The sequence below is a fragment of the Mastigoproctus giganteus genome, chromosome 9 (genome assembly GCF_048544385.1).
Source record: "Mastigoproctus giganteus isolate SK-2022 chromosome 9, ASM4854438v1, whole genome shotgun sequence".
Taxonomy (NCBI): domain Eukaryota; kingdom Metazoa; phylum Arthropoda; class Arachnida; order Uropygi; family Thelyphonidae; genus Mastigoproctus; species Mastigoproctus giganteus.
Genome location: NC_143583.1, coordinates 222,797,220 through 222,819,377, shown reverse-complemented (window position 1 = coordinate 222,819,377; position 22,158 = coordinate 222,797,220). Strand labels below are relative to the sequence as shown.

At 38.2% G+C, this 22,158-nt stretch overlaps 1 protein-coding gene across 1 annotated transcript in view; it reads right to left on the bottom strand.

Moving 5' to 3' along the window:
- The window catches only part of Daao2 (D-amino acid oxidase 2), a 547,438-nt gene that overhangs the window by 321,129 nt on the left and 204,151 nt on the right, over window positions 1–22,158 (bottom strand). The window contains exon 4 of the mRNA XM_090380937.1: window positions 5,306–5,388. Coding sequence (XP_090237063.1) covers window positions 5,306–5,388 — 83 coding nt within the window. The remainder of the gene's footprint in view (window positions 1–5,305; window positions 5,389–22,158) is intronic.

The window sequence follows — 22,158 nt, the reverse complement described above, 5'->3', positions numbered from 1 at the left end:
TTCGCGTGCTTCTTGTGCAGGCTTTCTTTACCTTTGCCGCCAGCTGGAGTTGTGAACATTAAAATCACCAAGGAAAATTACCTCACTGTTAGGAAAGTTGGACTGGAGAAAGTCGAGTTGTAAAGAGAGGAAGTTGTAGAGCTCCAAGTGATTAATGGAGTTGGGTGAACAGTAGAGACAATATATGAATTTGATACAATGAGGTAGAGAGATTTTAAGCCAGAGAAGATCGAAAAGAGGAGATTCCAAATTACCAAGTCTCTGACTGGGAATGGACATATGCACAAGTACCACCTCTGAGGCAAAAGGAATCATATAGCGAATAATTTGGACATCTGAGATGAGCAGTAGTTGAATCAACCGATAACTGAGATTCTGTCAGAAAAAGTACATGGAGTTTGGCAGACTGCAAGTGGAAATGGGCATCATTGAGATTAGAATTGAAACCACGTATATTTGTGAAATGAACTAGGAAGTGTTTGGGAGGCTTAGATCTTTTCGCAGATAAGCTTACTCTATTAGTATGACAATTCGTGGTGTATTCAATAGTAAGAAAAAGTGGGGGAGACATGCTGTATGAAGTAATGCAATTTTTGGATATGGCGTACACATGATAAGAATATACCCAGATCATTGACATAACGTGGCCTCGACAATGCCCCCCGCATACACACTACTTGGACTCCTTCCAGTCACTATCTGGCAGAGTAGAGGTAGCAATATTATACACTAGCTGATCCAGAAGCCTCCTAAAGAGTTACCTATAGGTTCGGTCCGGTGTACTAACTAGCGGCCGGCCTGCGAACACCATTTTAGAGCTGTATCCTCGAAATGTAAAGAAGATTGGATCTCACCTTGATGTTCATCATAACCTCAAAAGTCATCAGTCATACTGCATGATAGAAGAGATGGGGTGGGGTTGACCGGAACTTAGCTATGGAGACTAAACATGGGTTCCACCACTTCAAGCCTCCAATAAGCAAAGTGGTGGTATTTCGCCGGTTGATGAGAGTCATCTACCACCTACTATTGCCTGGTAACACAGAGGGGTGGAATTCTTCCGTGTGGTGTGGGCGCCACACCTCAACCCCTGCTTACGTTGGTTCACACGTGGGTGGTCACCCACAGTGTGCTTGAGCACGGGGGGGTTATACCCAGGATTACTAACAGTCACACCATCGTGAAGGTGCAAGCAGAGGATTTGGCTGTCACAGACTGTCTGGATTTTGCCGAAATTGGGTTCACTTGACTTGAGTGTCACCCGAATATCAGTTCCATCAGTGTTTTAGATCCCAGGTAGCAAATACAGCTTGTCTGGCATATCTGAGACAACCTTGAGGTTGTCTGTGACAACCTCAAGGACCAATTTCAAAAAATATTTGACAATCAAAAAAAAATATAAGCTTGTTTAGAAGCCCTTTATGCTAAATATGATAAAAAGCCTTCAAATTTTAGGAGCAAATGCTTGAGTTTCACAATACTTTTTATTGAATTTGTCTATAGGTGGGCAACATAACCCAAAATATCACCAGTGAATTGACACTATCAGAGTTAATATTGGAAATTGGTGATCAGACAGATTTTGAGATAGTAGATGATGGCAGTTATGGCCTCTCCATTACGTTGAATAGAGTAGAGGCAAGTGCAGTGGGATGATAATTGGATGGTAAGGATTTTTCACCCTTTTTAGGAACTGGCGGGATATTAGCAAATTTTTAAGAAGAAGAAAAAACACAAATGGAATAATAAAAAAATAATGTAAAAAGTCAACACAACACAGAACAGGAGCAAGCTCAAGAGAATAGGTTTTGAGATCAACTGGAGAAATGCCACCAGGATCTAGAGTTTTCTTGGATTCTTATGAGAAGAGACCAAAAAACATCCTTTTGAGAAGAGACCAAAAGAAATTTACCAAGATTGTCAATACAAGGGTTAGAAGTAAGGATGTCTAATAAGTTGGCTATATCTTCAGCTGAGGGGCCAATTGAACCATGAAGTTTAACAGCCATGGGCATATAGGTTGGTAAAAGTTGCGGCCAACAGGGGCAACAGACCAGAATGCTTAGTTACCATTTGGACAAGAAACAAATTTTCTACACTTAGCCTGACAAGCTTTAGTGTGGGCAGAAAATTAACCTGGAGATCTGGATGCAAATCAATTGCAATATGCAATATTCTTATCTTGAACAGCCTTGATACATTTATTAGAAAACAAAGGTTTAATTAAAGAACAACATTTTAAGGTTGTGTGGGGAATATTGGAATTCATCCCTACTAAAATAATTTCACTGACATGATCAAGCAAACATTGGGATCAGATGTGGATCCAGGCAAGAAGAAGAATGTAAGTTTCGCATATCCTATTTCATATTCTTGTAATGCTAAACAACACGAGGCTGCAAATTGCCACATGCGAAAGTCTCCATGGAAAAGAGAAAATAACCAAAACGAAAATGATTCGCCTTGACCACATACTCTGAAGAGAGTACATGTAATCTGTTCATAAGAAAATGACCAAGTGTGTTGGGAGTGTGTTTAGGATTGTATGGTATTCTGGTAGGTAAATAAATATAGTACATGTACTCTGTTCATGAGAAAATAACCAAGTGTGTTGAGAGGTAAATGAATGTGTCTGGTAGGAAAATGAATCTAGCAGATAAATGGCATTCTGGTAGGTATCTATATGAAGTCACTAGTACTTGCAAAGAGCCTCAGTATCTCAACCAGCTGGATCAGTGTAACTAGTAAACTGAAGCTGGCCGGGGTTGTGAACCTTAAAATCACAAAGCAAAATTACCTTACTCTTAGGAAAGTTGTACTGGAAAAAGCAGAGTTTCAGAGAAAGGAGTCAAAGAGTTCAGAATGATTAGCACTTTTGGGGGAACTGCAGAGGTAACATATGTTTGACAGTACATGGCAGAGAGATTTTAAGTAAAAAAATCTAAAAAGAGGAGATTCCAAATTACTAAGGGGTGTTGTCGTTTATAGAGAATATTAGAGCAGACATATGTGCAAATATTCACAATTATTACACTCGTACACCAACCGTTAAATTAAAATTTTAATAAATAAAACTGATATATAAAATATACTGTGAAATATATTCACAATAAGTATAGTACAAATAAAAGCGTTAAAAGCATTAAAATAAAATACGATAACTCGTTTCCAGAGCCATCCGCCTCTTTTCTCAACTGTTGTAAAATACGATAACTCGTTTCCAGAGTCATCCGCCTCTTTTCTCAACTGTTGAGAAAGGAGGCGGATGCCTCTGGAAACGAGTTATCGTATTTTATTTTAATGCTGTTAACGCTTTTATTTGTACTATACTTATTGTGAATAGATTATTTCACAGTATATTTTATATATCAGTTTTATTTATTAAAATTTTAATTTAACGGTTGGTGTACGAGTGTAATCATTGTGAATATGAATTTTCCCAACCTCAGAGGCCTATTTGAAGATATGTGCAAGTACTATCTCTGAAGCAAAATGAATCATACAGCAAATAATTAGGAGAACTGACAACAAGTTAAGGTAACAAATAATTGAGATTCAATTGTGTCAGAAAATAAACAAATAGGTTTGGCAGAAATGGAAATTTGTAAGTGGAAATGGACATCACTGAAATTTGAACTTAGACCAAGTATATTTGTGAAATGAATGAAAGAAACATTTGGGAGGTTCAGCTCTTTTCACAAATTAGTTTCTTATTAGTGATGCATTCAGTAGATAAAGTGGGGGGGAACATGTTGTACGAAGCAATGAAATATTTGGATGTGACATACACAAAGAGAGAATATACCCAGCTCCTGCCGCCGTAGCCTAGTGGTCAGGCACGCGGGTGCATAAGTACACGTGCCTTCAGTGACCGGGGTTCAAAACCCGTGACTGCTGAATACGGTGCTGTTTCTTGTATTCTGTATATCTTGTGAACTCCTCTGACCGTTTGGTTGTCCCGGAGTATAAACAGAAAATTTATTTATTTATTTATAATGTGGCCTAAAAAATTTGCCCCCCCCCCCAATACACGCTACTTAGACTCCTTCCAGTCACTATCTGGCAAAGTAGACACGGTACGTAGTGTTGAGGGTCAAGCAGCACTGGAGGTCTCTCACAACTCCTAGTTAAAGTATCAGGTTTATCTCCCAACTTCTTAAATCTCAATGAACAAGTGCAGTTTCAGTAACATGGTGCTTCAGTCCATTATTAATCAAGATTTCACAGATTAATCATGATTCACAGATAAAAAAATCAAGACTTTTTATCTGTGAATAACTTAACCCAACAGTGGTGATAATGGGTCAAACAGACCCACATAAAAAATATCTACTGCATGTTAATTGCAAGTTTTAAATTATTGGCTGTTTCCTTTCTTTTTTTTGTCAACCTCCCTAAATACAGAAACGTTTTATTTTAGTAGTTTTTGAAGTGATGTGTTATTAATGCGTAGTTATTAAGCAAAACAGTCACAGACAGACAAGGCAAGGCCATTTGCACTACTACAACTTGTCCTCCACTTTGTTCTGCTATTTTCGGTTCACTGAACAAATACACTATTGGTGGAAGTTAGGTACTCTTTGTCTTATTTTTGAATTATTACATAAAATGGTCTCCTAATGTCTGTTACGACTAATTTGACAAAATGCATGTGCACGTGTTAGTCACAATTTCATGTTTTATAAATTTAAAAATGAAAGTGACTAATGTTGACTATTTTTTAATAGAATTACTGTTTCTTTGAAAATAACAAGTGTTAAAAAAATATATAATTACATTTCATTAGGAAAAGGGAGTGGCATACTGCAAGTCCTATCCTTCAGGTCTTGTACCATCATGTTTGTTATGAACAATGGCATACCACCACTGTCAGGTTAACAGTGTTTCCATATAAGTGGAATAAAAGAGAATCTGTTCACTTGCTAGCACAACCTGATTGGCAGTCTAAGAGTTCTGATCTACCCTCTTGGGATATTGCACTCTAGGGAATTATAAAAGTTGTCAACAGTGTTTCTGAACTACAGAAAAGTCAAAGGGCGTGATGAAAATGTTTTTAGACCTACAAACAAATAAATTACATGTCGTGTAACATTTCACATAGAAACATATCATCCTTTGTAGAAAAGATCAGGGTCTGTACAAATTACCTGGACTATAATTAACCATATATATGTGTGTTTTTTAATAAATACTTGTTATAATGCACTGCTTGCATTTTTCTTAAAGTTAATAAAAAAAAAAAAAAAAAAGACACTGACACATTCTGTAGAAGTGAATGAAGTTATTTTGTATAGAAATGCATTACCTGTACTGGCTGGGAAACATATTTAGTTCCCTTTCTGTCATTGTACGAAATTCCATGAATACATCTGATACGTGAAATTTTTCCTGTGGTGAAGAAAAATTTTATTAAAAAATTAAATTAAAAAATCTTGAATTCATAAAACAAAACTAACTCAAAATCTTTAATCCAAATTAGTCAATGATATCACATATCATATATCATAATAACTAATGTAAAAATTAAAAACATCATCACGGAAGAGTAATTTTCAGAACTCAATCAGATTAGTAGTGGTAGTATGTGATGCAAGAAAGCAAGCTTATATAGTATCAGTCAAAAAATAAAATAAAACACTTCCCATTTCACCTATCCATAATAGTCTGTCTAGTTCTTCTTTGAATTTATTTAAGCAGTCAACATAACATATGGAAGTTTGTTCCAGCAATCAACCACTTGCAGGCTAAAGGCAAACTTCCACTCATTTATTCTACAACCATCATTCCCGAAATTGAATTCATATCCTCTCATGTATGTAATCTGAGTGAGAGGAAGAATCCCATAAGCACTGACCTTGCTGAAACCACTCAAAGCCTTAAACACCTCAATCAGATCACCTCACAAGTGCTTAATCTTCAGATTTGCAATTTGCAGAATTTAAGCTTTCTTCGTAAGAGCACCTTTTTGTTCCCCTCACCAATCTCATTGCTCTTCTCTGTACTCATCCTAGCAGCTCTATATCACTCCGGACCAGAATACTTATCTCTGCTAGTAAAATTCCTGTATATCATTGTAAAAACCATATGAGCTGTCCTGGCACCCTGTCTGCTGTCTGAACTTCATATCTGACTGCACAATTACTGCCAGGCCTTTTCCATTTTCCACTAATCTGAATGTAGTACCACATAGTTGGTACATTATTCTGAGGTTATTGCTACCCACAGGCAGTACTTGACATTTGTCAATGTAATTTGTCAATTTGTCATTAATTTGTCAATGTTCAACTTAAGTTGCCATTTCTCAGCTCATCTGCTTAACTTTTCTAGATCCTGTTACAGAAGCATACTATCATTAACCACCCTGCCAAACTTTGTATTACGTATCTGAAAACTTGGACATTAAGCCTATGTCTTCATCAACATGATTGATAAATACAGGAAACAACAATGAGCCAAAAACCAAAAACATTGGGAACTCTACTAATAGCAGTGTCCATTGATTACCACTCTCTATGTTCTCCCACTCAACCATCCCTTTATCCATGGCAGCAACTTGCCCGAATTTGTACAGCAGTCTTTTACGTGTAACAGTATCAAAAACGTTTCTGATATCCAAATATATGATATCAAAATTATCTTTTGCATCCAGTTCCTGTGTGACCACATCATACTATCCAATCAGACTGGTCAGACAAGGTTTCCCCTTAACAAATCCATGCTGTGTCTGAATTATACTTGCAGTCTTGCCTAGATGATCCTACATTACTTCTTTAACTAGTGATTCCATTATTATGTTTTATTATTATTATTATTATTATTATTATTATTATTAGCTATATGGTGCAAGGAAGCCTAAGGCACCAGCCAAAAAAAAATGTCTAAATTACCCCGAGAGAGAGAGAGAGAGAGAGAGAGAGAGAGAGAGAGAGAGAGAGAGAGAGAGAGAGAGAGAGAGAGAGAGAAATAGAAGGGAATCACCAAGAACGAGAAGAATGATGATATCCAGCTCAGGACCCTGGGTGTGCCAAGCCCATACTCACCAGATGTGAGTCCCTGGGGTTTCCTGAAACAGAAGTGAGACTAAGAGGTCTGTAATTACTCGTGTACCTTTGATTCCTTTTGTGAATTGGGAATGCATTTAAACTACTCCAGTCTGTTGGGACTTCCCCTGAATTCAAGGATGCTCATATAATTATGGTTAAGGGTTTGCTTGCTTCCTTTGCAGCCTTCCTTTATATAATTGGATGGATCCTGTGCACCCCCAGTGCCTGTTTTATGTTTAACATCAGTTTCGTCTCCACTTTCCTCTCAGTTATTGCAAAGTCATTTGGACGGCCTGCTCCCGAGTTTATCAAAGTCAGTTTGATAAACTCGGGAGCAGGCCGTCCCGAAGGTGCAAGGGGTACACTGAACCCGGGCGCCAACGTTCAAGGGGCGCCTGAAAATCTGAAACATACATACATATAAGAAGAAAAATTTAAAGAAGTCACCAGATTTCAATTGACACCCGAGTGCCAAAATGCAATTGCCACTCAAGTGGCAATTGCATTTGCTGGTTTCTTTGCATCCTTTGCCAAAGATTTCTCGTAATTTGCTTGCATAACCTCTTCTGATTCTTGATTACAGATTAGCTTATATCCTTAGGTTTCTGTGTTGCCGGATAATTTACATGTATTGCATACAATTTCCTTCTCTGCTACAAATCTCAAGTTAGTTCATCTGAAATCCATTTAAGGCCTCCAAAACCTTGAAGTGTATTTCTTAGTTGGCATGAAAAGTCTAGTAGCTTCCACTATTAATTCCTTGAATGTTTTCCATTTAGAATTGGCTGATTGTGTCGTCATCAGTTGGTTCCACTGTAGTCACTAATACAACTGTAGTCACTAATACACTAATAATTACTGATCAATAGTATTACTCCCTCTCATTGACTCTGTAACATGCGGCTTCTTGAAAACAGCCATCCAGTAATCCAAAATTCAAAATCTTAATCAAACACAACTCACAAGTCTAGTCAATATCTGGAAAGTTAAAATCTTATTAGTTAGCATTAGCATTAGTAGGGCATATTATGCAAGAAAGCAAGCTTATATAGCATCAGCCAAAAAAAAAAAAACACCCTTCCCATGTCACCCATCCATTCACTCCAAAAGTTTGTCTAGTTCTGCCTTGAACTTATTTAAGTTGATGAACTTCAATCCGACAGATGGAAGTTTGTTCAAACTATTAACCAAACTATCAGTTAAAGTCTCATTAGTTCATTTGCCATTCATTTTGGCCTAAACCTTGAAAAATATTTTGTAGTTGGTCTAGTAGCTTCCATGATTAATTCCTTGAATGTTTCCTTTTTAGAACTAACTGATGGTAACATTATCAGTTGGTCCGACTGTATAGTTAAGAAAACTTAACTTGTTCATCATGTGATAATATGAATGAAGTGAAACACATCCATGTTAACGTGCGGCGCTTCCGTAGCCAGGTGGGAAGGACAGCAGTGCATAGCACACGCTTCTTGATTAGACCGCGGTTTGAGCCCATCACCACCGGATGCGGAAAGGTCAGGGAATGACCACTGCATATCAAGGAGCAATATGGCCTTAGTTGCTAATGTTCCTAAAAATCAAATAACAAACAACCATGTTAATGTTATGAAAGTGCATGCTGTTTGAAGTGTCAGGTCTGGTGAAGACGTAGACTTCTGTATCTGCCGCAAGCTGATAAATTTTCATTGAAATTTTATTTTCGATTAGTCAGCTATTAATTTGTGTTTTACAAATAGATTAAATAAGCTTAGTGGCGTTCGTTAGCTTATTTTTTCAATTTAGCTAGTGATTTTGTAAGTTACAACTCACTATGCCTACCTCTCGTAGCTGTGTTTTTGCAGGAATATTGTAGCATAACCAGTAGCTCAGAAGAGTAGTTGGGTTTAAATTGTAATAAATAAGTATTGTAAAGGGTTTAATCATCTTTAGGGCATATATCTGTTGTATTTTTTGATTAGTTTACATATTAATTTATGTTTTACAAATAGATTGAATAGGCTTAGTAGCGTTCGTTAGCATATATTTAGCTAGATTAGTTGTAAATTTAAACTCGCTACTCTTACTGCTATCATATTGGTGTTTTGGCTGGAATATCGTAGCGTAAAAGAATAGTGGCGTTTTAATTGAAATAAATAAGTATTTTGAAGTCACTTTTTGGGCATATATCTTTTGTATTTAGGTAAGGATATAACTAATTTAGCATTGTGATTGTTATGGAATAACATAACTTGATAAAGTATTTCTCGAATTTGATACCTAAGGTACAATGTAAAAGTATATAGTGGAATCAATTAATCAATTAAATTTATTAACCTTATTAATTTTCATTATTAATTAATTAAACCATATTTAAATGGAAATCATGCCCCAGATTAGAGCAGCAAATCAACATGAACAAAGTAGTGGGAGTGCAGTGGGGAAGAACCAAAGAGAGCAATTCTACAACACATACAGAGCCTAATGATGTGTGCAACTTGTGAAATGTTTGCAAGTTTCTAGGAAGATATGATGTTGCCAAGGGGATGTCTTTGCGTGTGCTCGGTGTAAGCACTGTGAAGAAGTTAGGTGCCAACTCAGCATAATATATACCTTGATATAACATATACCTATAACATATATTGTTATAGGCCTATACAGAATAGCATAACATATACCTTGACCTTGATAGCATAAGGTATAACGTAAAACTGGATAGTGTAATATATACCACTACAGTAGAAATCTCTTAGCGTATTATAGTATTGGCAATTAATCAATTAAATTTATAAATTCTTTTAATTTTAATATTTAATTAAATTTATTTAAATGGAAATCATGATCTAGACTAGAGCAGCAAAGCAATGTGCGCAAAGTAATGAAAGTGCTGTCGTTCAGGGGAGAACTGAAGGGGGTGATTCTCCAAAGCTTCACAGTCTAAAAAAACGTACAAAATGCGACATGTTTACGGATCTCTATCAAACAGGCCAGAACATGATATAGCCATGGATGATGTCTTTCTCTGTGCTAAGGGCAGAGACTGTGAAGAAATTAGGCACCAACTCAGCGTTCTCATTGGAACTATGAGAGCTTGAAGAGGCAGGCAAATGCACTCGAAGGAATTAAAATGGGAGGCCCATGAAGCTCTCAGCTGCCCATCTCAATGTCAGACCTCACTCTTCTAAACCAGCCAAAGGAGTGGCAATCTTCAGGGCAGAATGCACTGGTCCAACAAGAGCTAGTTATTGTTGGTGAGTCTATTGTCAGGCAGACGAAAAATACATTGCACGAAAAGGATAGGTAGAATAGGACCAGGGTATGTTTGCCAGAGGCAACTATTGATGATGTTGTAGAGCAGATATCATCTTTTAAGGGCACAAAAGGTGATATACATTACTGCTGATGTATACTGCTGTTCTATACATCAGCAGTAATGGCATTAAGAGTATGAGACCTGCAGACTTACTTAACAAGTACAGGTCAATGTTGAAAAAAAGTCGCTAGTTAGGGTAAATTGAAAGTGTTTGCAATTCTGCCCACACATGATAGGAGGGAGTAATTTGTATATGATGTCAATCAATTCCGTGTCAATCAATTCGACCCTGGAGAGATTGTGAAAGGCTCATGGGGTAGAATTTTTCTCGGCGTGGTCAGTGCTTGTTAACAGGAGAGACTGCTTCTACAGTGATGGGATACATGTATAGTATTATCAATTAATCAGTAAAATTTATGAATCTTATTAAATTTCATTGTTAACTTATTATGATAGCATAGCTTAATTTATTATGGTACTCACCTTTTTTTTACATAATCTGCAATTGATGTTTGAATAGGGTGGACGATAATTTAAATTTAAATTGGGAGTAAGTAAGTTGGGGTTTAAAACAGAAGTTAAAATATGCGCAAGTAAGTAGAACCGCACATCTTCGTATTTGGTTGTCAATATTAAAGTTGAAAATAAATGGCCAATAGCCATAACAAGTGGCTTTCGTTATCCACGTCTTAAGTTGGCTATGATGGGTTGAGAGTGAACGCGTGTATTTAAGAAAGCTAAGTTCCCATGATATTCCTGGTTACATGTGGAAATCTCATGTGCCTGACATTCCAAGCCGGTGCACCGGCTAGTGCGAAATGTGCGAAATTTGAAATGTTTGCAGACCTATCTAGAACAGGACATGATCTAGCCTACGCTACGAGTGTGCATAAGTACACGTGCCTTGAGTGACCGGGGTTCAAGCCAGTGACTGCTGAATACGGTGCTGTTTCTTGTAATCTGTCTATCTTGTGAACTCCTCTGACCGTTTGGTCGTCCCGGAGTATAAACAGAAAATTTATTTATTTATTTATTTTATTTATTTATTTTTTATGTAAACCCCAAACACGAGAGGTATTAGAACCTATAGTACTAATTAGTACCGTGCTTGGGTTGGAGATTGAGAAGACGAAAGAAGATATTTGTTGACACTGGACTTGAACTTCTGTAGATTGTAATTTTCAGGAAATACGTATGAAGGAAGGTTGTTCCAGAAAACAGCATTTAAATGAATAAACGAGGAGGATGGAAAGTTGGTACTGTGAGTTTGAAGTTGGACAGTAAATGGATGTTGGCTGGTGGCGGCACGTGTTCGGACTGTTTTGAAAGAGAGAGCGTGAATTATAGAAGCCAATTCAGAAGAACAGTGCCCATGGAAGTATCTGTAGAAGAGGCATGCAGCAGAAACAGTGCGTCTATGAGAAAGAGAGTGGAGAGACTCTGTTAGAGATGAATCATTAATTAACCTAACTGCCCTCTTCGGAGTGGAATCAAGAAGCCTGAGAGAGGTTTTGATGGCACCACCCCAGATGTGGGACAATATTCCATAGCTGTGGAAATTTGCGATTTATACAGAGTGAGTAGCCGTTTGGAAGAAAAGTAACGCTGAGAGCGAAAGAGAAAACCAAATTTTTTAGATGCAGAGGAAGCAATATTTGTAATGTGCTTGTGCCAAGAGAGATTAAAAGTCAGGGTATTCCCTAGAAATCGGAGTGTCACTAAAGATAAGCATAGGAGCAGAAGAATCCTTTTTGCGAGATATAAGACAAGACTGAGTTTTAGAAGAGTTGAAATCAACTAAGTTGTCTTTGCAGCACTGGAGAATTACCTGAAGATCGGCATTTAAGGAATTGGTAGCAGATTTTCGAGAAGTTGAAGCTAATTGAGCAGGACAATGTTTCTCAAAATGGAAAGTGGAATGCAATGTGCTATCATCGGCACAACTATGGATAGGATTTCCAGTCAATGGAAGAAGGTCATTAATACACAAGAGGAAAAGAGTGGGAGAAAGAACTGAACCTTGGGGGATACCGGCATTAGTGGACAAATTAGATGATATAGAGCCATCTACTATCACCCTCAGTGAGCGATCAGAGAGAAAACCGGATAACCAATTACTAAAAACAGTTGGAAAACCATAAGATGGAAGCTTGTTTAGAAGACCTTTATGCCAACAATCGAAAGCCTTTGAGATGTCAAGAGCAACTACTTGTGTTTCACCGAAACTTACCATTGAATTGGTCCATAAATGGGTAACACAAGCCAGAATATCACCAGTGAATTGACACTGAAGAAATCCATACTGACGATCGTTGATCAGACGGAAGGTTTCTAGGTGGTTTAAGAGTTGGCAGCTAATTGATTTCTCCATTACTTTAGAAAGAGTAGAAGTAATTGCAATGGGACGATAATTGGATGGGAGGGATTTGTCACCCTTTTTAGGAACTGACTGTATATGAGAAAATTTCCAAGCAGAAGGAAAAACACCTTTGGAATAAGAAAGTGAAAAAAGGCGGCAAAGAATAGGAGCACAGGTTTTGAGAACAAGTGGAGAAATACCATCGGGACCTGGAGCTAAGAAAGCTCCAGGTCCCGATGGTATCCGATTCGACATCCTTCTAACGGAAGACCACAGGAGGCATTGAATGGAGCGTGTTGGGAATGGTGGGAGGTGTTTTACCAAGATCATTAATACATGAGCGAGCAGGTCAGCTTTATCCTTGGCTGAACTGACACCAAAACCATCTGGTTTGGAGAGAGGTGGGAGAAGAGATGGGCAAAACTTGCGGCCAATAGCTTTGGCAAGAGACCAGAATGATCGGCTACTATTAGGGCAAGAAGCAAGTTTTCTACTCTTAGCCAGTTCAAACTCTAATTTGGACTGATTAATAACTGCTTTACAATTGTTGCGAGCTTTGGTCTAGGCAGAAAATGAAACTGGAGAATTATAAACAAGCCAATTACGATATGCAACATTCTTCTCTTGAACAGCCTTAGCACATTTATTGGAAAACAAAGGTTTATTTAAAGGACGAGATTTTAAAGTGGAGTGTGGGATAAAGGATTCCATTCCTGCAAGAATAATTTCACTGACACGACCTGAGCAAACGTTGACATCAAAAGTTTTGAAACAGTAATCCGACCAAGGAAAGGAAGGAAAGAAGTCTCGCAGGTCATACCATTTTGCATTATTGTAATGCCAAACAACACGAGGTTGGAAATAGCCATGAGATAAAGGTTCCATTGGAGAAGAAATAATCACCAAGTTGTAATCTGAAGTGCCTAAAGGACCTCTCACTTCGATCGTGTACTTAGAAGGGTTGTTTGGGAGAAAAAGATCAAGCGTATTGGCTATAATATTAGGATTGTCCGGTATTCCTGTAGGTAAATGAACAATCTGTGCAAGGTCATTAGTAATTCCAAAATCCTCAGCATCTCGACCAGCTGGGTCGGTTTGACTAAAAAACGGAAGCCAGCTGGAGTTGTGAACATTAAAATCATCAAGAAAAATTACCTCACTGTTAGGAAAGTTGGACTGGAGAAAGTCAAGTTGTAAAGAGAGGAAGTCAAAGAGGTTCAAGTGATTAGTGGAGTTGGGAGAACGGTAGGGACAACGGATGAATTTGACACAATGATGTAGAGAGATTTTAAGCCAGAGAAGATTAAAAAAAGGAGATTCCAAATTTCCTAATCTCTGACGGGGAATATCAGAACGGACATATGAACAAGTACCACCTTTGAGGCGAAAGGAGTCATACAGTGAATAATTTGGGAACAATGCTCCCCGCATACACACTAGGATGTCTTTGTGTGTGCTAGGTGCAGAGGCTGTGAAGAAATTAGGCTCATACTCAGTGTTCTGATGAGCATCTATGAGAGTTTTATGTGTAAGATAAATGTCCTTGAAGAAATAATATGAGAGACTCATCAGGCTGTCGGCTGCCGAACTCAACACCAGAGCTCACTCCAGTGCATCAAGCAACACATCGACAATCTCCAAGATAGAATGTGCTGGTCCCACGGGAAGCAGTTATTGTTGGGAGATGGGGAATATATTATGGAAAAGGAAATGTGGAACAGGACCAGGGTTTGTCAGCTGGGACAAAAGTTTATGACACAGTAGGGCAAATATCATCTTTTAAGGGCACAAAAGGTGATATTGTCGACACTAATGACTCTGCAGATTTACTTAACAAGTACAGGGCAATGCAGAAAAAAACGTCGCGAGTTGGTTAAATTTGAAAGTGTCTGCAATTCTGCCCGGATACAATAGGAGGGAGTATGTGATGAAAGCCTTGTCAATGAATCAATTTGGCTCTGGAGAGGTTGTGCAAGGCTCGCAAGGTAAATTTTTTTTCAGCGTGGTCTGTGCTTGCTAACAGGCGAGACTGCTCCTACAGGGATTGGATGCACTTAAATAAAAGAGGTGCAAGAATATTTTCTTACGCTATCGAGGTAGTGTTAGGTAGGAAAACTTCTAGTTTGGGGGGATTGACAGACTTATAGATTAACAGTAGACACATGCAGAGGTGAAAGCTATTCTTGCAATGCTTCTAGTAGAATGGGCAGCAGTCTGGAAAACAAGGTGCAGGGATATCAGAGACTGCCGGGAGTCATTGTGGAAAAAATAAATACATGGACTGTGTTAGGGTACATAAGAATAAGGACAGGTGCATGTATACTTGCTTATGCACCATTCTTAGGAGTTTAGTAAATAAATGCAGAATTGGCATTTTGAGAGTATAATGTGTATGGAAAGGATAGCAGGATAGGAAGGGAGGAGGGGTTATGTTATTAAGAAACACATAAAATATAAGGAAGTGCATCTAGTTGATATTGCTGGGCAAGGCAATGTTGAGTCAGTGTGGTGTGATATAAGCACTGGGAAAGGGAAACTGAGAGAAGGTGTGTGTTATAGGCTTACTGAATCTGATGAGTATAATGAGCAATTGTGGAGGTAAATATAGTGGGAGAGTAAATCAGAATGTCTTATAATGGGAGTCTTTAACTTTCCAGGGGAAGTTAAAAGTAAGGGGAAGGATTTTTGCTTTCATATATATAGTGGTCTCAGAGAGGTTTTAAATTCTATACAGTAGGATCAGCTGATGATGTTACAAATGGTGAATTCTAAATGGGAAGCCTTCAGGAACTTAATCTTGGAGGGTACTAGACTTTTCATACCAACTAAAAAATACTCTTAAAGGTTTAGGCCTAAATAGATGTCAGATGAATTAATGAGGCTCGTGGAAGGGAAGAAAAATGCATGGGATGCATATAAATTATTATACAACACAGAAGTCTATGGCAGATATAAGATAGTCTGGAATCAAGTCACAAAGGAGGTTAGGTAGGCGAATTGCATCCTTTGTCAAAGATTATGAGAAATCTTTGACAAAGGATGCAAAGAAAAACAGCAAAGATTTCTTTTATTATGTAAACTCTAGAAGGAAAGGGATGAATCAGATTGGTCCACTTAACGTAGATGGTTTGACTATTGATGATCATGCTGAGGTAGCTGATAAACTGAATGAGTTTATCAGCTACCTCAGGAGGAGTTACTCAAGGAGGGGAACGGCAGAAGTTTATCAAACTCTAACAGTGGGCTTAGTGATTCTGTAACAACTGAGAGCAAAGTGGAGGAGAAATTGTTGAAGTTAAACATAAGGGAGGCGATTGGGGTGGATGGGATCTATCCAGTCACCTTCAAGGAGGCAGCAAAGGAAGTAAGCGAACCCTTATGAAAGTTTACTTGGATTCAGGGGAGATTGCAAATTGCAATCTCTGCTGAGTCCAATCTCCCTATGGACTGGAGATTGCAAATTGTGTCCCCAATTCGCAAAGGTTAACACAAATAATTACAGACCTGTTAGTCTAGCTTCTGTTCTAGGGTAAAAAAAAATAATGGAGTCACTGGTTAAGACAAGACTGAAGTTATAGTTGAGACATAGCATGTGTTTGTTAAGGGGAAGTCTAGTCTAACAAATTTGATTGAATACTATGATGTAGTCACATCTTAGTATTATCTGTGACTAGGATGTCACATCCTGATATACACCTTAGGTATATCAGGGAACTGGATGCAAAGAATAATTTTGATATCATATACATGGATTTTAGCAAAGCTTTTGATATTGTGGCACATTATTTTTTTTTTATTTTTTTTTTTTTATTATTATTTATTATTAGCCATATGGTGCAAGAAAGCCTGAGGCTTATGCTGCACCAGCCAAAAAAAAAAAATTTCTGAGTTACCCTGTGAGAGAGAGCAAAGTAGAAGGGTATGATGATATTTGGCTCAGGACCGTGGGTGGGCCAAGCTCACACTCACCAGATGTGAGCCCCTGGGATTAAATTCACTCCATAGTGCTGTGCTGTTAAAAAAAAACAAAAGTAACCCTCTTAACCGTTTTCAGAGTGTTCAATCAACATGGATGAAAAATACTGAAATTATGATCGATGAAGTGGAGAAGAGACCGACATTATTTTCAAAAATATCACAATTCTTAAAATGTTTCTGAAAATCATACCAGAAAATGTAATAACTCATCACAGCCGGTAATGATCATTCTCAAGTACGAAAAGAACTGGCGAGGATAATCATGCATCTCATACCTTGTACAGATTTTTCCTTTGATTTTCCTCTCGCTGAAAGTGGATGAGCCCGGCATTCTCTTTTTCTCCCTCATTCGTATTATTAAGGCGGTAACAATTATTACAGCTTTGTCGCAATCAATCTCGAATCTGAGCAACTAGAAAACATTTTAGTCTTTGATGTGCTGAGGTACAGCAAAAAAAAACAAAGTTTTTTCCAACTGCAGCCGTTGCCCACGACTACAGAAGGATTACCTGTCGTACACAGGTAATCCTGTGTACGACAGCTTAAGGCTTTGATTTTATCACCAAAACATGTTAGTTTTAGTGATAAAAACGAATCAATAAATCAGGAGTCAAACATACATTAGCAATATCGCGGCACATGCTGTAACAATGGCGTCTGCTGCTCCGTCATATTTTCAAAGCACGGAAACGATAAACGCTGATTTCAAAACCTAACCAAATTAGGAAAAATAACCCTCACCTGGAAGCTCTTTACTATCAGCATCTGCGAGTATAAAAAATTCGTTCCACGATTAACTTTACTCTGAAAAATAACACAAAATCCAACACAGCCACACAACTTTAACGGCACATTCAAAAACCACGATAGCGACCTCCTGTGGCACATCACCTCAATAGACAAATAATACAATACATGGAAGACTACTGTACAAATTGGAGCAGTATGGCATTAAGGGCAAGATGCTATAATGGATAAAAGGATGGTTTGAATGGGAGCAGACAGAGAGTGGTTATCAATGGACACTCCTCTTCATGGAATAATGTTATTAGTGGAGTCCTCCAGAGTTTGGTGCTTGGCCCATTGTTGTTTTCGATATTTATCATTGATATTGATGAAGGTATATCAGGGTTAATGTCTAAGTTTGAATTCAATATGAAGGTTGGCAGGGTTGTCAATGACAGTAATGACAGTATGCTACTGCAACAGGATCTGGAAAAGTTGAGCAGATGGGCTGGAGGTGGCAACTGATGTTTGACATTGACAAATGTAAAGTACTGCATATGGGTAGCAGTAACACCAGAGTAACGTATCACCTGGGTGGTACTACACTCAGGGTAGTCGAGAATGAGAAGGATCTGGGGGTAATTATGCAGTCAGATATGAAGTTTTCTGAGCAGAGCAAAAAGGCTGAAAAGTAGCTCACGGTGTCTTGCCAATGATATACAGGAATTTTGCTAGCAGGGATAAGGGGGTGATTGTCCCCTGGTATAAGGCAATGATTAGGCCACACCTAATCATTGCTGGAAGGAGTACAGAGAAATTGATGAGGGGAAGAAAGGGTTGGTGTTACCAAGAAAGGCTTAAGTTCTGTAAATTGCAGCTTCTGGATTCTAGGTACCTGCAAGGTGATCTAATTGAGGTGTACATGGCCTTGAATGGACTGAGCAAACTCAGTGCTAATGGGATTCTTCTTCATCTTGCTCATATTACTCATCTGAGGGAGCATATATTCAAATTCAGGAAAGAGAATTGTGGAATAGATATACAGAAATTCACCTTTAGCCAGCAGGTGGTTGATAGTTGCAACAAACGTCAACCTGATATAGTGGAGGTCAGCAACTTAAATAAGTTTAAGGCAGAACTAGACAAACATTTAGAGTGAATGGATGGGTGAAATGGGAAGGGTTTTTTTTTTTTTTTTTTGCTGATGCTATATAAGCTTTCTTTCTTGCATCATGTGCCTCTAATAATGCTAATGTGGTTCACTGTGAGTACAAATTACTATTATTTGTTTTGCACAATTTTCACGCTGTCATCGGAAGATTTATTAGGCATACCCAATGCACAATTATTTTTTTATTACTATCACTGATGGTCTAACCATTAATTGTTATATGCCTCTCATCCAACACAATCATCTACAACAAAACAATCTATAATTTGGATGTTATTTATATCAGATTGGGACCAATTGTCTCACTAACAGCAGCATGCTAGAGCTATACAACTAGTACAAACTAAGAATTATCAAGGAATACACAGATAAAATATAAAAATTATCATAAAGTATCATTCAATAAATAGTACAGGAAGAAGTAAACATTATATTCTGGTTTCTGGAATACGTGCACTAATTTTTCAGTTTTACATAAATAAACTAACATATAATGAACAAAAAAAGTTCAGGAGGATTCGGGATGCACTTAAACAAAGGTGGTGCAAACGTTTTTGCCAGTATTATTGAGCATACCCTAAAGGTTCAGGGAAACTGCTAGTGAGGGGGGATGCGGGTAATACTGACACGCGTTTATCTGATAATATTGGTCAAAGTAACTCTTGCACATACCTCAAGAGTTCTTGACCTAATCTGTTACCCTAACTGGACATATTATTTAGATGTTCTGGGGGCAGAAACGTTTCAAGTGAGCGGGTAGCTAATGCCAGGGAAGAGAGCCTAAAAAACTTCAAGGGTTGTGTTAGGGTTGTTAAATTTACAAGAACAGTGTCTTAATTGTTTATATAGTAATGTTAGAAGTGTCGTCAATAAAATGAGCGAATTCGAACTGCTGGTTAAAACAAGTAACGGAGACATAATAGGGCTTACGGAGACATGGTGCCACCCGGAAATTGGGGATGATGAGTTTCAGTACGGCTTGTACGGCTACCCTATCCTTCCTAAATGTATTTAGGAAGGATAGGGTAGATAGAAAGGGTGGTGGGGTAATGCTTCTTATCAGAAGCAGCCTGAGTGCGACGATAGCTTTCCCGGATTCAGAAGTTTCACATGTTAGTATAGAATCTGTATGGTGTGAGATAGTTGGAAACAAAAGGTATAATGCGAGTAGGAGTAATCTACAGACCAGGTGATTGTGAAGATTATGACGAAAGCCTCTACATGAAAATGGAATGGGCAAGTAAACGTCAATGTCTTATTATGGGTGATTTCAATTTGCCTCTAATTGATTGGATTAAATAGGAGGGAAACTTGACATGGGGAACAAAATTTTTAAATCAACTAGATGACTGTTACTTGTATCAACATGTCAGCGAAAGTACTAGAGAAAAGAATATCCTAGACCTCATCATTACCCATGTATCAGATGACATAACAGGGCTGACAGTAGAGGAACCAGTAGCAGGAAGCGATCACAGAGTTCTACGGTGGATGATGATGAGAGAGGTCGCAGCAGTTAAAGGCAAAGGTGTGGGTTTTAATTTCAGAAAAGGAAATTATGATGCCTTAAGGTACTACATGGCCTCTATTAACTGGGTAGATATCGCACAGAGAATGAATACATTCGAACTGTGGTAAAAACATTAATCACAGATGCCTTGAATGCGTATTTACCATTAAAAAATACTCCACGAGGAGGGTTCCAAGTTGAATGAATAGTCAAGTTGCCATATTTGGTTGGTTTTTTTTTTTTTTTTTTTTTTTTTTTTAGGAGCATTAGCAACTAAGGCCATATTGCTCCGGGAAATGCGGTGGTCATTCCTTGACCTTTCCGCATCCTCCGTATTTGGTGATGACGGGCTCGAACCCTGGTCTAATCAGCCATATTACTAGAGCAGAAAAAGGTGGCATGGAATGGTTACAGAGCAATAAAAAGTACTGAAGCCTATAACAGCTACAAGTTGATCTGTAATAGAGCCACAGAAAAGGTTCGACAGGCAAAGGCAGTTTATGAGAAATCACTAGCAAACAGAGCAAAGAGGGGGGGGGGGGATAAGGAATTCTTCACATATATAAATGCCAAGAAGAGTAGGACAAACCGGATCGGACCTTCACGTAAGAGAAAGGGGACAGTATTAAATACACCAGCTGCCGTTGCAGATGAACTCAACAGTTATTTTGCATCGATATTTACAAATGAAAAACCTTTTGTGCTAATGGGAAATTGTGGAGCATTCACTCCCACAATTTCCCATTACCACAAAAGGTTTTTGAAGTTGAAAAATATGTAATTAATGATATTGAAATTTCGCAAGATTATTTAATGAAAAAACTTTCAAGCCTACAAGCCAGGAAGGTTCCTGGAGTTGATGGAATATACCCTATAATCTTAAGGGAGGCGGCAAGTGAGTGAATTGAACCATTGAGGCTAATTATGCGAGCATCACTAGACTCTGGGGAGATTCCCTTGGATTGGAAAAGTGCCAATGTATCTCCCATACATAAGGGTGGCTCTAAGAGTGAAGTTCGAAATTATCAACCTGTCAGTCTAACTTCAGTGGTAGGGAAAATCATGGAAGCAATGATCAAGAGTGGAATTCAGGATCATTTGGATCGAATTGAAATTCTCAAGGATACTCAGCATGGTTTTGTAAAGGGAAAATCATGTTTAACAAATCTGATTCGCTATTTTGAAAGGGGTCACTCATGAGCTGGATTTAGGGAATAATTTCGACATTGTTTATTTAGATTTCAGCAAAGCTTTTGACTCAGTCCCACTGGGAAAATCCTTAGATGGATATCAGGATGGCTTCAGGACAGGAGGCAGAGGGTTGTGATAAATGGCTATTCCTCAGGTTGGGTTGATGTAAGAAGTGGGGTTCCCCAAGGATCAGTATTAGGACCACTGTTTTTAATTTTCATAAACAACATCAATGAAGGGATAGAGGGCGTGATCTCTAAATTTGCAGATGATGTTAAAATTGGTAAAGTAGTTAATGATCACTGTCAAGCTGAGCTTCTTCAGAGAGACCTAGATAGACTTCAGGAATTGTCAGAAAAATGGCAGCTATGCTTTAATCCAACAAAGTCTAAGGTATTACACCTGGGAAACAGTAATCCCAAAATAACTTATTCACTTGGTGGAGTTTAACTAAACCCAGTACTGGAGGAAAGGGACTTGGGTGTTACGATACGGTCAGACATGAAATTCTCTGAGCACTGTAAACAGGTTGCAATGAAGGCCCATGGTGTCCTATCGATGATCTATCGAACTTTTGCAAGTAGAGATAGGGACGTGATAATCCCATTATATAAATCTTTTGTTAGACCACACTTGGAATACTGTGTTCAAGTATGGAGACCGCACCTAAAGAAAGACATCGAGCTTCTTGAAAGGGTGCAAAGACAGGTAACTTGCCTGGTGAGATCGGCAAAAGGGCATCCTTATGAAGAAAGACTTCGAATATGTGGGTTGCAGAGTTTGGAAACTAGACACCTTAGAGGAGATTTGATTGAGGTGTTTAAGGCTCTGAGAGGCATCAGTAAAATGAATGAGGACGAAATGTTCAAGATTATAAATGATGCTAGAACT